General features: G+C 45.2%; 1 protein-coding gene across 5 annotated transcripts in view; it reads left to right on the forward strand.

Moving 5' to 3' along the window:
• The window catches only part of WDFY4 (WDFY family member 4), a 271,838-nt gene that overhangs the window by 65,728 nt on the left and 191,483 nt on the right, over positions 1–14,627 (forward strand). For all 5 annotated transcript variants that reach the window (XR_003002427.1, XM_024739045.1, XM_024739044.1 and 2 more), the window contains one exon: positions 3,907–4,000. Coding sequence is in view for 4 of the 5 variants with exons in the window: in XM_024739045.1 (XP_024594813.1) it covers positions 3,907–4,000 (94 nt within the window). In the remaining variant the exon portion in view is untranslated. The remainder of the gene's footprint in view (positions 1–3,906; positions 4,001–14,627) is intronic.

The raw sequence follows: 14,627 nt of genomic DNA on the forward strand, positions 1-14,627 counted from the left end.
TTGAGGTGGTTTTGTGGTTTTTAAATTTCTTTTGGTTTTTTTTTTTTTTTTTTTTTTTTCTGTAATGTTTTTGATTTATCCATTGAATCTGAAGGAGATCCTTGCGGGTAGAGTAATTTTGGTTGTAGGTTCTTCCCTTCCATCACTTTAAATATATCATGCCACTCCCTTCGGCTTGTAGAGTTTCTGCTGAGAAATCAGCTGTTAACCTTATGAGAGTTGCCTTGTATGTTATTTGTCATTTTTCCCTTGTTGCTTTTAATAATTTTCTTTCTGTTTAATTTTTGTCAATTTGATTACTATGTTTCTTGGGGTGTTTCTCCTTGGGTTTATCCTGCCTGGGACTCTCTGTGATTCCTGGACTTGGGTGGCTATTTCCTTTCCTACGTTAGGGAAGTTTTCAACTATTCAAAAATGTCCCCGGGTCCTTTCTCTCTCTCTTCTCCTCCTGGGACCCCTATAATGCAAATGTTGTTGTGTTTAATGTTGTCCCAGAGGTCTCTTAGGCTGTCTTCATTTCTTTTCACTTTTTTTTCTTTACTTTGCTCTGTGGCAGTGAATTCCACAATTCTGTCATCCAGGTCACTTATGCATTCTTCTGTCTCAGTTATTCTGCTATTGATTCCTTCTAGTGTATTTTTCATTTCAGTTATTGTATTGTTCATCTCTGTTTGTTTGTTCTTTAATTCTTCTAGGTGTTTGTCCTTTAATTCTTCTAGGTCTCTGTTAAACATTTCTAGCATCTTCTCTATCTGTGCCTCCATTCTGTTTCCGAGGTCCTGGATCATCTTCACTATCATTATTCTGAATTCTTTTGCTGGAAGGTTGCCTATCTCCACTTCATTTAGTTGTTTTTCTGGCGTTTTATTGTGTTCCTTCATCTTGTACATAGTCCTCTGCCTTTTCATTTTGTCTGTCTTTCTGTGACTGTGGTTTTCCTTCCACAGGCTGCAGGATTGTAATTTTTCTTGCTTCTGCTATCTGCTCTCTGATGGATGAGGCTATCTAAGAGGCTTGTGCAAGTCCTGATGAGAGGGACTGGTGGTGGGTAGAGCTGGGTGTTGCTCTGGGGGGCAGAGCTCAGTAAAAGTTTAATTTGCTTGTTTGATGATGGGTGGGGCTGAGTTCCCTCCCTGTTGGTTGTTTGGCCGGAGGCAACCCAACACTGGAGGCTATAGGCTCTTTTCGGGGGGCTAATGGCAGACTCTGGGAGGGCTCATGGAGTAGTTCCCAGAGCTGCTGCTGCCAGTGTCCTTGTCCCCGCGGTGAGCCACAGCCACCCCCCACCTCTGCAGGAGACCCTCCAACACTAGCTGGTAGGTCTGGTTCAGCCTCCAATGGGGTCACTGCTCCTTCCCCCTAGGTCCTGATGCACACACTACTTTGTGTGTGCCCCACAAGAGTGGAGTCTCTGTTTCCGCCAGTCCTGTTGAAGTCCTGCAGTCAAATCCTGCTAGCCTTCAAAGTCTGATTCTCTGGGAATTCCTCCTCCTGTTGCCAGACCCCCAGGTTGGGAAGCCTGATGTGGAGCTCAGAACCTTCACTCTGGTGGGTGGACTTCTGTGGCATAAGTGTTCTCCAGTTCGTGAGTCACCCACCCAGCAGTTATGGGATTTGATTTGATTGTGATTGCGCCCCTCCTGCCGTCTCACTGCAGCTTCTTCTTTGACTCTGGATGTGGGTTATCTTTTTTGGTGAGTTCCAGTGTCTTCCTGTTGATGACTGTTCAACAGTTAGTTGTGATTCCGTTGCTCTCACAAGAGGGAGTGAGCACACGTCCTTCTACTCTGCCATCTTGAACCAATTTTCTAGTCCTTAATTTTATTATTTATTTATTTATTTATTTTTTGGCTGCATTGGGTCTTCGTTGCTGCACGCAGACTTTCTCTAGTTGTGGCAAGTAGGGGCTACTCTTCATTGCAGTGCACGGGCTTCTCATTGTGGTGGCTTCTCTTTGTTGTGGAGCACAGGCTCTAGGTATGTGGGCCTCAGTAGTTTTGGCTCACAGGCTCTAGAGTGCAGGCTCAGTAGTTGTGGCACACGGGCTTAGTTGCTCTGCAGCATGTGGGATCTCCCCACACCAGGGCTCGAACCTGAGCCCCCTGCATTGGCAGGTGGATTTTTAACCACTGTGCCACCAGGGAAGTCCCTGCATTGGCTGATATTTGAATAGTGAACCAGCCTTGCATTTGTGGGATAAGACAAATTGGCCATAGTGCCTTATTTATTTTATATATAGTTATATTTGATTTCCAGTAGTTTATTGACGATTTTTGCACCTATTTTTCTAAGAGATGTTGGCAGGTAGTTTTCTTTTCTTATACTGGCTTTGTCTGCTTTTGATATCAGAGTCATTCTGGTCTCATAAAATGCACTGGGAAGTGTTCTCTTGTATATTTTGAAAGAAGTTGTATAGAATTGGTGTTATTTATCTTTTAAATGTATGGTAGTATTCACCAGTGGAGTCATCTGGGGCTGGAGTTTTCTTTGTGGAAAGGCTTTAAACTACATATTCAGTCTTTGTGACAGCTATAAACTGCCCTGGTTATTTATTCCTTCTTGCTTACTTTTGGTAGTCTGTGGCTTTGAGGGAACTGGTCCATCTTATCTCGGTTGTCAGATTTCTGTGCACAGAGTTATTTGTAGTATTTTCTTATCCTTTCTGTGGGGTGTGTAGTGGTATTCTCTCTTTCATTTCTGATGTTGGTAATTTGTGTCTTTTTCTGTCTTTGCTAGCTTAGCGAGTGGTTTTTCAATTTTTTAAACTTTTTCAAACCTCTTCCTGTGCAGTTCTCAAAGCCTTTGGAATGTGGTTTAGGGTCAGATCCACACATGTGCAGCTCAGAATTGAGCTCAGAGGTTGATACACAACGTAGTGGTTTCACTCTTAAGTCTCCTCCTCTTCATCATCTTCCCGACACTTCCTGGCTCTCTGGGGTCCCTTCCTTCTCCTCTGTCTAGAAAGCTGGAGCTTTAGTTTCTCTGCTCTGCCATGCACTTCCCACAATTGCATCTGTCTCTGGGGCCAAGCAGGGAGACGAAAAAGAGAGACAAAAACATTGGGGATTTTGCCTGACTCTTGGGACCAGAGTTCCTCTGGTCAGAGAGAAGGGTTCCCCTCTCCGAGAATTTCAGATGCCTGCCTGGTCACTGCTGCTGCTGTGCGGTTTCTTGGAGGCTGAAGTGAGAAAGAATGGAGAAACTCAACAAAGAAAATTCCAGGGATTTTCCTCCATGCTCTGGGCCCTGTTGGAGCCTCTTTCCTCACTCCTTAGACTAGAAATAGAGCCTCCTCTTGGAGGCTGTGTCTGTTCTGTCCACACGTGGTGTGCGGTTCTTACTCCTTGTAAGACCATTCTGGGAGATGCTGGACGGGGAAGCCCCAGGAAACACGTTACCAGTTGCATGGTGCTTTGGGTTTGGTTTCCTGCTTTGCTACTGTTTACTTTTCAGAGTCCTCAGAGAGCTGCTCATGCGTTCTATCTGGGGTTTTAGTTTAATTCAGTGGGTAGGACAGAGTAGAGTGTGCTTACACCATCTTGAAGGGATCCAGACACGGTCCTTTGTGTGTTTGTTTGATATAAAATGAGAGCTTCTCCACCTCCCACATATCTGGAGAGAGGGTAGCGGCCCAGGGAACTAACTTCGTTAAGCATCTGCTCTGTGCCGGACACTGTGCCTTAGTGCACAGCGGCATTATTCTGTGACTCTACGCGGAAAGTATGGCATTGTTAGCTCCATTGTGCCGTTGGGGGAACTTAGGCTCAGATTAATTAGTTCAAAGTCATATAATTAAGTGGTAGGCTGTGGTTATGTATCATGGCCTGTGTTAGAAAGATTCAGAAAGTTCTGTGGAAAGCAGAAGAGAAGGCTTAAGTCTGATGTCCTGCTTCCCTCTCTCTGCAGGACGGATGAAGGTGATGCCGTGATCATGCACCCTGGGGTCCTGTGCATCGTGGTGAGGCTGCTGCCTCAGTTGTACCATGAAGATCACCCTCAGGTACTTGTTGTCAACACATGAGTTTGTCTTTTTCACGTGACTGATCTTTTAAGCTCCTCTGGCCAGAGACTCCCTTTCCCTTTTTGCCTTTGCCTCCAGTCCCCTGTATGAACAGAGCCTCCTTCGTGAAGTGCCTCCTGCAGGGGAGTATCAGTGGGTCTGAGACCCTTGATTGAGTTCTGCCCACCCTTCCATGGCCACTCAAAACAGATTGTTCCTGTTGGTGATGTGACCTTCTAAAAACAACAGCCAAACAAAAACTGAATGAAATGATTTACCTTCATGAGGCAAGTCCCATATAAGTGCTACATACAGTGCTGGGCATTGGTGGGACCAGAAGTCCTCTGCTCCCCATTAATTTATCCATTGCTTGGATATTGGCTGTGACCCTGGCTCGGCGCTCTATGTAGGACATGCAGGGCTAACAGGATGAGAACTGAGCACTGTCCAAGGAGCCCACATCTGTGGTGGGGACCGGGAGGTGGTGGTGGGGCAGACAGACTAAGTAAATAAGCTCTACTATTACAAATTGTCACATGTGATATTAAGGGGAAAAAATGGGTGCTGACAGAGAATAATGGGAATGGAAGTGGAGGGGGAAGACCTAATTAAATCTAATTTAGATGAAGGTGTGGATGTCAGGGAAGCCATCTCTTTGATGGTAACATTTAAGCAGAGCCCTGAAAGATGAGTAGCAATTAAGCAGGTGGGAAGGAGCCTGCTGCAGGTGTCTGGGGTGGGAGCAAAGCGGGAGAGCTGGAAATGTGCCCGATGGGGCAGGCGGAGGAAGGCTGCTGCCCTGACAAGCTGTGGGGTTTTATCCCAAGGGCAACACGAAGTCTCTCTCAAGTGAATGGAGGGGGACACGATCAGGTTTTTGTATTAAAAATATCTCTTGTTGCATGGAGAGTGGCCTGGGAATGGGGCTGCGTGGAAGAGAATGGGGACAGCAGTTAGGAAGCCATTTCCACAGACTGGTAACACATAGTGGTAGCTTGATTATGGTGGCGTCTGTGGGAAAGTGTGTAGAGCAAGGAGTCAAGAGACCTATTGGGAGATAGAATCAAGGCCCTGAGATGAACGGGGCGCAGGAAGCAGGAAGAGGGGGGAGTCAAGGTGGCTCTTAGCTCCTGTCCTGGCAGCACTGACGGCCCCACTGCAGCGAGGCGCGCTCATACCGGTGAAAGCAACAGAACGAGGCAGATTCTCAGGAAGTGCTCTCAATTTAGAGAATATGTTCTCTAGAGGTTCTGAGAAAGAAACTTGAAGTTGGGGAAGCCCTGGAAAATACGCTCTTGAATTAGCAGCAGACGAAAGGAAATTACTTGACCTGAGCAGCTACCATGTACCAGGCACGGTGCCACACCCTTTCACTGATGATTTACCCTCATAGATGTTTGGTGGGGAGTATCATTGTTTCCATTTTAGCCAGTGGGGAAACCGAGTCTCAGACAATGTACGTGCCTTTTAAGGATTCTGAGTTGGTGGACCTGGTATTGAATGTGGTCCTACCTGGTGGCAGTTCTTATGGTCTTTCCCCTGCACAGCAGTGGCGTCTATAGGAGAATGGGGACTCACGGGGGTGCGGGTCCAGCTTTGTTTTGTCCTGGAGTTAAAAAGGAGGTGATAGGGCTTCCCTGGTGGCGCAGTGGTTGAGAATCTGCCTGCCGATGCAGGGGACACTGGTTCGAGCCCTGGTCTGGAAGGATCCCACATGCCGCGGAGCAACTAGGCCCGTGAGCCACAACTACTGAACCTGTGCGTCTGGAGCCTGTGCTCCGCAACAAGAGAGGCCGCGATAGTGAGAGGCCTGCGCACCGCAATGAAGAGTGGCCCCCACTCACCACAACTAGAGGAAGCCCTCGCACAGAAACGAAGACCCAACACAGCCAAAAATTAATTAATTAATTAATAAACTCCTAAAAAAAAAAAAAGGAGGTGATATGTTTTAAGAAGAAATGGTGACTACAATTGACCCTTGAACAACATGGGGGTTAAGGGTGCTGACCCTCACACAGTGTACTACTATCTCTGCCTCAAAAACAAAGGAGTTGATAAATGACTCACCCAAGGACAGGAAGGTGAAAAGGTTTGGATAGAATCAGGACTCAAATGCTAGTTTTGATTCCACATATTGTGATCTCTAATTGAATATAAACTTTTCCCTACACTCAGGTAAGGAACTGTAAAATGAAAATACAGGTCTTATATTTATTTTAAAAAGTCCATGCATAAGTGGACCTGTGCAGTTTAAACCTGTGTTGTTCAAGGGTCAGCTATAGGGGTGTTATTAATCATTGAAAATGACAATGGCTTAGTAAAAATATTGCAAATCCTCCGAAATTGGTGAGAAGTGGAGGGAGTGGAGGAGCAAAAGCCTTGATGTGGAAGGAAGGGACTGTTTTACTTAGGAAATTCTGTAAACTAGGTACAGGAGTTAAAAAAGGACTAACTCAATTCCATGTCTACATGTCTCTTTGTAACTGGAATCCTTTATGTGGTTCATGATCTTCTGCTGGAAGGTGACGATAAAGTGATTATCAAACCGATGAGTAGGGATGCATCTAATAGTGAAATGGAATGCACTTTATAGTTTTCAACATTTATGGAACAGCAGTAGCCTGGGCTAAAACGGGTTTGATTGCTCCTTTAGTTATCTATCGCTGTATTACAAAGGGCTGCCAAGTTAGCAATAATGGTCTCGTTCTTCCTCGTGGTTCTGTGGGTCAGGAGTTTAGACAGGCACCGCAGGGACAGCTTCTGTCTGCTCCACATGGTATCAGCTGGGCACCAAGATGGGTTCTCCACTCACCGAGCTGGCACTTCACAAGCTGGCTCAAATGGAGAGAGGCTCCTAGGCTGGCCCAACTGGGTCAGATGTCTGGGGCCTTGGTAGGGTCTGGCTTCTCCTCCATGTAGCCCTCACCATCTGGCTTCTACCTGTATACCTCCACCTGGATTCTCTAGCAGGCCACATAGCAGCTCAGGGTTCCCAAAAGCACAAAAACAGAAGATGCCGAGCCTTCTGGAGGCTTTTGCCTGGAACAAGCCATTACTTCCATGGCATTACTTCCATGGCATTCTGTTGGTCAAAGTGAGTCACAGGTTCAGCTTAGACTCAGCGAGAAGGGACCTATGTCTCCTTTACTGACGTGAGGGGTGGCTTGCGTGTACAGGAGAGGGGGAATTGTTGGGGGCCATCTTTAAAGACCAGCCACCACACTTGCCTTAGGCATCTAACTGATGGATAAAATTATTTGACCCCTAAATCAAATGTCTTCAAGTCATTTGGTTATCTAAAGCCTGGGACCTTACTTTCTTTACCTTAGTATTCACGACAGGTTCTGCCTGGAGCATATTGGAAACTAATACACATTGAGTGTTACTTCTATTCCAGGAACATTAATCAGTGTTCATAACAGCTCATTAAAATGAGAATCTCCCCCATTTTGCAGGTGCTTGAAGCTCAGGAGAGTTGTGTAACTTCCTAAAATCATGGAGGTGTTGAGGGGAGATCTAAAAGTCACTTCTAGGCTCAAGGTCAAGACGTGTTTCATGAATAGATCTCTCATCTCTGCAGCTCTTGCAGAATGCAGGGTCATGCATCTGGGCTTCCTTAGCTGTATTTCATACCCTGCAATGCACTTGCAATGAGAACAGCCAAGCCAGTGGTTTGGGTGGTCTTAGCAGTCAAACGGTTGCTGATAAACACGTTGTGCAAAACTCCACCATGAGGATGACTGACGAAGTGATGCAGAGCAGACAGTGGCCTGTCCTTCCGCTTCCTAGTGCATGAAGACTCTGTGGATGAGCCCCAGTTTCAGATAAACACCGTGAGTTGTCACATCAGTGTGTGGGGAGGAACTTTCCCTCATCCTGTGATGGTAATTGGACAAATTAAGTATGCAAATGAGGCTTCCACTTGGCAGGATACTTTTTCTCTATTCAGGTCACAATAAGTAATTTAGGAAAAGTCTAACTCTCATGCACTGTCTCTCAAATATGCAAATGAAATGTAGTGGTACATTTTCTCAGAAATCTTCTGCAGATGCCAAATCAGCAGCTATTAAAAGTTGGGTAATTACAGTAATTAACTTCTGAAAGGGGGGGGGGCGGGGGGAAACCTCGTAACAACAAACAGAATAGTAAATCAAATGAGAAATGAGACACACACAAGAAAATGCTGAAATGAAACTGACAGAAGGACTGCAGGTTTTGGGGCAGAGACAGCAGCTGGAAGTTTCAGTAGATGGCAGTATTACTAAAAAGATGGAGGGGCTTCCCTGGTGGCGCAGTGGTTGAGAGCCCGCCTGCCGATGCAGGGGACACGGGTTCGTGCCCCGGTCCGGGAAGATCCCACATGCCGCGGAGCGGCTGGGTCCGTGAGCCATGGCCGCTGAGCCTGTGCGTCCGGAGCCTGTGCTCCGCAACGGGAGAGGCCACAACAGTGAGAGGCCCGTGTACCGCAAAAGAAAAAAAAAAAAAAAAAAAAAAAGATGGACTGTGAGTTCCCACTCATCTCCCTTTAGGTGGGCCTGGTGATTCCCAGCATCCCTATACTCTTACCCACTTTACATCCCTCAGATGCTCTTCCTGCCTTATGGATGAGAAATTGATAGCTTTCCAAGGTACAGATATCATTTTAGAAGCAACAACTTAACTACTTACATGGGTTGTCTGGTTTATTTCTAATTGTGGCCAAATTAAATTTGTTCTGTTCATGACCAAGAGGGGGTTTTTCCCTCTGCAAAATGCTAGCAGTGCGAGCTGCTTTCGGAAACAAATAATCCAGCTGAGTTTTTTTTCCTCTTGTATCATCGCCAGTATTAAAATTGGACTATAGGAATTTTATTGTGAATGTTGCTGTACCAAGCACAAGGCAAAAGTGGAGTCCAGCTCAGTTCTGTTGGAGCTGAGTTGGCCCCTGGAAGAAGTAACTGAGAAGAAAGGCCTTTTCTCTTTCTTTCTGGCATGCTCAGCAGCCATGAGGGGCTTGCTGTAGGGACGTGGCTCTGGGCTAGAACTCTGACCAGTAGTGGAGAGCTCTCTTATCCCAGCACCACTGCACTTCCGTTCATGTCTTAGCAGAGGGTTATTTGCTCTGTGCATGACAATGGGAACTCAGAGGGTGGGAAGTCAGATCCAGTTTCACAGAGGTGGAACTCAGCCTGTGTTGGGGCCACCAATGTCATGTATTTACTTCTATGAATAATTACGCAGCACCTACTAGGTACCACTGGGGATTCAGAGACCAATGTCACAGTAACACACAGTCTGAGTTGGAGGGTGGGTACTCAGACGAGTGGAGAAGATAGTTAGATATTCTAACTGTAACAAAGGTTTGCCCACAGGGCCTTGGGGCAGAGGGGAGAGAAAGCCACACAGAGATGGGGACACTGGAGCCAGACTTTAAAGAAGAGACCTGTCTATGCCAGACCAGGTAGAGGAGGGTGGGACAAGACAACAGAGAGAGGCACACGTGAAGATGCCCATGCGGGGACTTCAAATAGTTCAGTTGGGTGAGGATAGACCATGCGGGTAGAAAGGCAGTAAATGGGGCAGGAGAAGTTGGTTGAAGCCACATCGTGAGGGCCTTGAGTACCATACACAGGCAGTTGGATTTTATTGGATTACCATCCTTTGTCGTTATCATCATCACTGCTGTGGTTAATGAGCACCCACTATATGAGGCTCTGAAGATGACAGATTTTGGTCAAATCTCTCTGCCACTTAACAGTCACAGAACCATGGGAAATTATCTAACCTCCACGACCCTTAATTTTCTTTGCTGTAGTATGGGGAGAATAATATCATCTTCCTCATGGCATTATTGTGAGGATCAGCTGAAGCAATGCAGGAGCACTTAACATGGCAAGCAGAACATACAAGGCACCATGGGAAACACTTGCTGACTGGTGTAGCTACTGCTATTAGTTGCCGAAACTTTACAAGCGTTTTATCATTTGATCTTCGTAATAACCCTGCAAGGTAGACATCAGTATTCCCACTTCGCAGATGAGGACTTGAAACTTGTAGCACTTAAGTGACAGAGTTAACATCATAGCTAGGTGGTGGATGTGCCTGATGGGAGGCTCCAGGACCTCCTGCCACTGCACCAAGTTGCCTTCCCTGTAGGGAGGTGGTAGCCGTGGGTGGGAGGCAGTTGGAAAGCAAGGACGTGATCAGACCTGGGCATTAGAGAGACTGTTGTCTATAGTCAGTGTGCACCTCCCCTCACTGTTGGGTGTGTTCCAGATTCTACTGCAATGGAAACCTCCCACACAGTATGATGGGACAGAAAAAAGATCAGGCTCGGGCTGTATCTGTCAACTGATTTGCACCTCAATTTGGAAAGGGTGCCATTTTCTGGAATTAGCCTGTATTTCAAACACATTGAACTAATCATGTGGGTTTCAAATAGCTCAAGTATTGACAGCATTAATAGCCCTGGATAGCATTGTGTAAGGGCAAGCTATTTGAAAAGAGCCATTTCCTTCAACAAGGAAATTGGCAAAGTAGGAGTCTTGCTTTATTAAATTATAACACATGAGAGATTTCAAATATGTTGAATTTCTGTGTTTCTTCTGCTCTTTCATTCTGACCCCATTCTTCTCCAAATATTTTTATTGTCCCTGGGTGGAAAAGTCTCAGATCCTGGTCAAAATCCAAGTGGCTTCTTAGGGTAGCTTCTTAAATAGAACAAATGGACATAATCTTGCATGGAGATGAAGAGCATCAAAAGGAAGCTACAGTGGACATAGAATGATGGAGTGGAAGTTAAAGTTGATAGGGTGAGCTCTGGTCCAATTATCTGGCGACCTTTCCTCCAGTCCTTTACCATCGTTATTTCTATGACTTAACATGGGCCACTTCCTTTCTCTGCACCTCAATTTCAGCTACTCAGATTTGGCCTAGATCACAGGGGTTGCAGACACAGTGTCCTGGGGCCAGAGTCGTAAAGTAAATGTGTAGGTGTAAACAATAAGGAATGGTGAGACCTGTGGTCATAGGGAAGTGTACTTGCCCTGCCTAGAGCTACTCACATCTAGCTAGGGGGAAACAAGACAAAAGCAAAGCCAAACTACCCCCACCAAATAAAACACTTCTGTAAGCCATCAGTTTATGCCCCTTATGAGATACTGAGTTCCCTTCCTTATAATGAGTGCATGACTCAGTCTTAAAAACATGGGCTTTGAAGTAAGACCTGGGTTGGGGTGCCAGTTCTACCACTCATGGGCTATGTCACCTTAGGAAATTGATGTAACCTCTTCAGTCTCAGTATTCTCATCATAATATTTTCCCATTGAGAAGAGTAGTGGGAAGTATAGTTCGGGTGTCCTTAGGACTATCTGGCATGCAGTATGTGCTCTCATACCCCCTACCTTTCTCTTCTGGCTTTGGTACTCGATGTTCCTAGGACTCTGAGTCACAGTATATAAGATTTTAGAAATACAAAATGGAAGGTAATACATTTTAGGTATATTTCCAGCTGGCATTATACAATTGATAAATTAATTGATAAATACAAATGATAATTAATCAGGAACCTTACTGATACAAGGTAAGAAAAGAAGACTGCAACTAAAAGGGATTAATATTCTGAAAACATTTGCATCCTTTAAGGAAAAGCACTTTCACAAATGCTGTTTCAAAAACATACCAGTGAGGTAGGTATTTTCATTATTCTCATTTTAAAGCTAAGGAAACTGAGGCCCAGAGAAAGTAAATAACTAGCCCAAGTTTCCCTTTAGTTAGTGTCAAATCAACATGAGTACCTACTTCTAGGTAGATATTCGTGTGCCCTGTGCCCAGAAGATGAAGGAAGGGTAAATGTCTATTTGGAAGCTCAGAAGCAACACACCGGGACTGGAGTCACAGAATGCTTGGAAATGGATCTCTTATCTCTACAAGAGACTGTGGACTCTGTAGTCTTGTTTGAGGAATCTTCTCCAGACAATCGTGTGTGGAGACCTGCTAACAATAGCAACAACAACACATCTGTTTAAAAAGTATATCTTAAAAGAGTTGTGTCAGCAGTTTACTTTGGCCAAAGCAATAGAGATACTCAGGGTAAGTTAATCCCTCCTTCTCTGAGCTAACCGAGGATGCCCAAGCCACAGCGGGGAAGGGTTCTGTCTGGAAGCTGATGTTGGGTCTCACGGAGCCCACTGCTCACCTGACCTAGCTGTCGTGGAGTGAGGGGGTGTGTGTCCAAGGTGATGGAAACTCTTCACAGATGTTTCAGGTTCCAGGCTGTGCAGGCATCCTCCTGGATGGATGTTTACAAGCGGATTTCCCTAGTGATGTCCTCATGCTCCATCTCAGGGCTGACCACAGGCTCAGGAAAGATCATTTCCCCTGCTGACCTGGCACTGTTTTCATTATTCTTCAACACTCACTTGGCACATCACCTTTTCTGACCACCTTCTCTGGTCCAGTGCACCTGCTGTTTCCTAGAACACCTGTGCCCTTGTGCTTGCACTCACTGGGCAGCTGTTGTGTTTGAGGCACAGGGATATGTGCTGGGGAAACAAGGATGAGGAGCCATTGTCTCTGGTAGCAGTTCACAGTTCTTGGTAAACAGATAGATAGCTTGTCATAGTGTGGTGTTTATAATGATTCAGGTGTGGACACAGTGCTAGTTAGGAAGATCAGAAAAGTTTTCTTAGATGAGAGAACGTGTGAATTGTCTCTTTAATAAGTAGGACCTCAGCAAAGGGATGGGATTAGAAAGGACATTTTCAACTTTGGGCATCAGTCAAAAAGGTTATGGCGTATTCAGCAAAGGGTGAGGATGTTACTGGGGTAGAGTACACGGTGGACCAAAGGGGAGGTTGGGAAGTAAAGCTGGAAAGAGACAAATATTTTATTAATATAGGATCCTAGGCTTCTGTAACCAGGAAGTATTGGCCAAAATATGTATGTAATTTGTAAAAGAAGCAGAAGATTTAAAGCAGGCACCCACATGCATCTTGGTCTTCATTGCAAATCTGTACAAGTACATCCAGGAAGCCATGCCTTTGGACACGGATTCTACTGATTCAATGGGATTTGGACCCTCTTACACCTAAACCAAGATCACAGACTCCCATGCCTATAAGGCCGTGTGGGCAATGCAAACGAGTGTATTAGGCTGGTGGGGGCTGTGCATAATGGAAAGTTTATGCCCATATAAAGAGAGAGCTAATTCTAAGTAAGCAAAGATAAAAACCACAACGACTTGTCAAATAAAACACATCTTTACAAATAAAACACATATTTACCTGTGACATCCCAGAAGAGCAGAGGTCACTTAAAATGTATCATCTCTCTTCCAAAATCATCAAATAAAGAGCATTTCAGCCAAATTGGAATAAGTGACTAGTCCAAATTTGAGTAGCTCAGTGGAAGTCCCTAGTTCTTTCTAAGTGTCTGGGGGAAGCAGATGCTGGTCATCTGATGGTTTTTAGTTAGGACTACGTGATTAATGTCTAGAAGACACACTCTGGACTGATGTACTCATAGCCCACGCCTCCTTGGAGGGACCCACCCCACCAGGACCCAGCCCTCATTGGGCTCTGGGACCACCATATTAACCTGGACCAGGAGAGAAAGTGGGGGGGGTGGGAGAGAGATAAAGAAGATTAAACATCCACAGCTGGACAAGGACAGACTTGAAGACTCAGCTGCTAAGTGGAGAAGGCAGAAAACTCCTACAGGCAGCCCCGCACATCTCTCTGTGGTAATTTGCCTTGTGGGTCCAGCCTGCTGATGACCCTGAGCGCTTACCACTGAGTCCTAATTGAACCACTATCCCCTTCCTGCATTGGAAGTAATGTGCGTTAGGAAAATCAATCCATTTGTAGGGGGAGAAACCAGACTGGTTTCCTGCTACTGCTCATATTTTCACTAAAACCCCATTTTACTGGAACCAACATTGAAAAAAACAGCACATTTTATTCAAAACAAGGCAATATTGGTATTGACAGAGCTGCAGCGATAATGAGGACGATCACTTTTCCCTCCTCCATTATGGGGTATTGAGCAATTCTGGAGTAAACTTGTGGCATCATTAGATAAGATCAGCATTTCTGTTTCTCCCTTTTGAAAATTTTTTCTTTCTTTTTTGCATATTTAGATTTTAAGTATTCCTGCTCTGGTGAGGAAAAAAAAAAGCAAAAACAACAACAAAAAGGAAAGCCAAAAGTCCCCAAAGCAATAAGTGAAGTGCTGGTAATAAAAATTGGAGGTTGTAGACATTTGTTTTTAATTCTTATTAATAATACATTGTGTTGTTTTTTTTGCATCTTATTTCATGCAGACTGTCTCCCCAACTCTCACCCCAAATTAAAAGACTGCAGTTACCAAATATTCCAAGTTCTGGGAGAGGGAGAGTTCTGGGCAAGAGGGTAGAAGCAGCTTTTCTGTTTTGAGAAGAGTGAAGAAGGAAGGCAGAGGTGCGGGCTCTTTGGATGTAGGAAGGGACACTTAGAGCATTGGAAGAAAGATTTGGGGAAGGGAGTCAGGAGGTTGGGGAGGTTTCTACATGGAAGAGCATCTTAAAGTAAAAGACATGGAACTGTTTAGTGCAAATTAGATCCGACATTTCTTTCTTCTGTTTCTGGTCCCTGTTGGGTTATACATGTCC

Source organism: Neophocaena asiaeorientalis, unplaced genomic scaffold (genome assembly GCF_003031525.2).
Source record: "Neophocaena asiaeorientalis asiaeorientalis breed wild unplaced genomic scaffold, Neophocaena_asiaeorientalis_V1.1 scaffold202, whole genome shotgun sequence".
NCBI classification, from domain to species: Eukaryota; Metazoa; Chordata; class Mammalia; order Artiodactyla; family Phocoenidae; genus Neophocaena; species Neophocaena asiaeorientalis.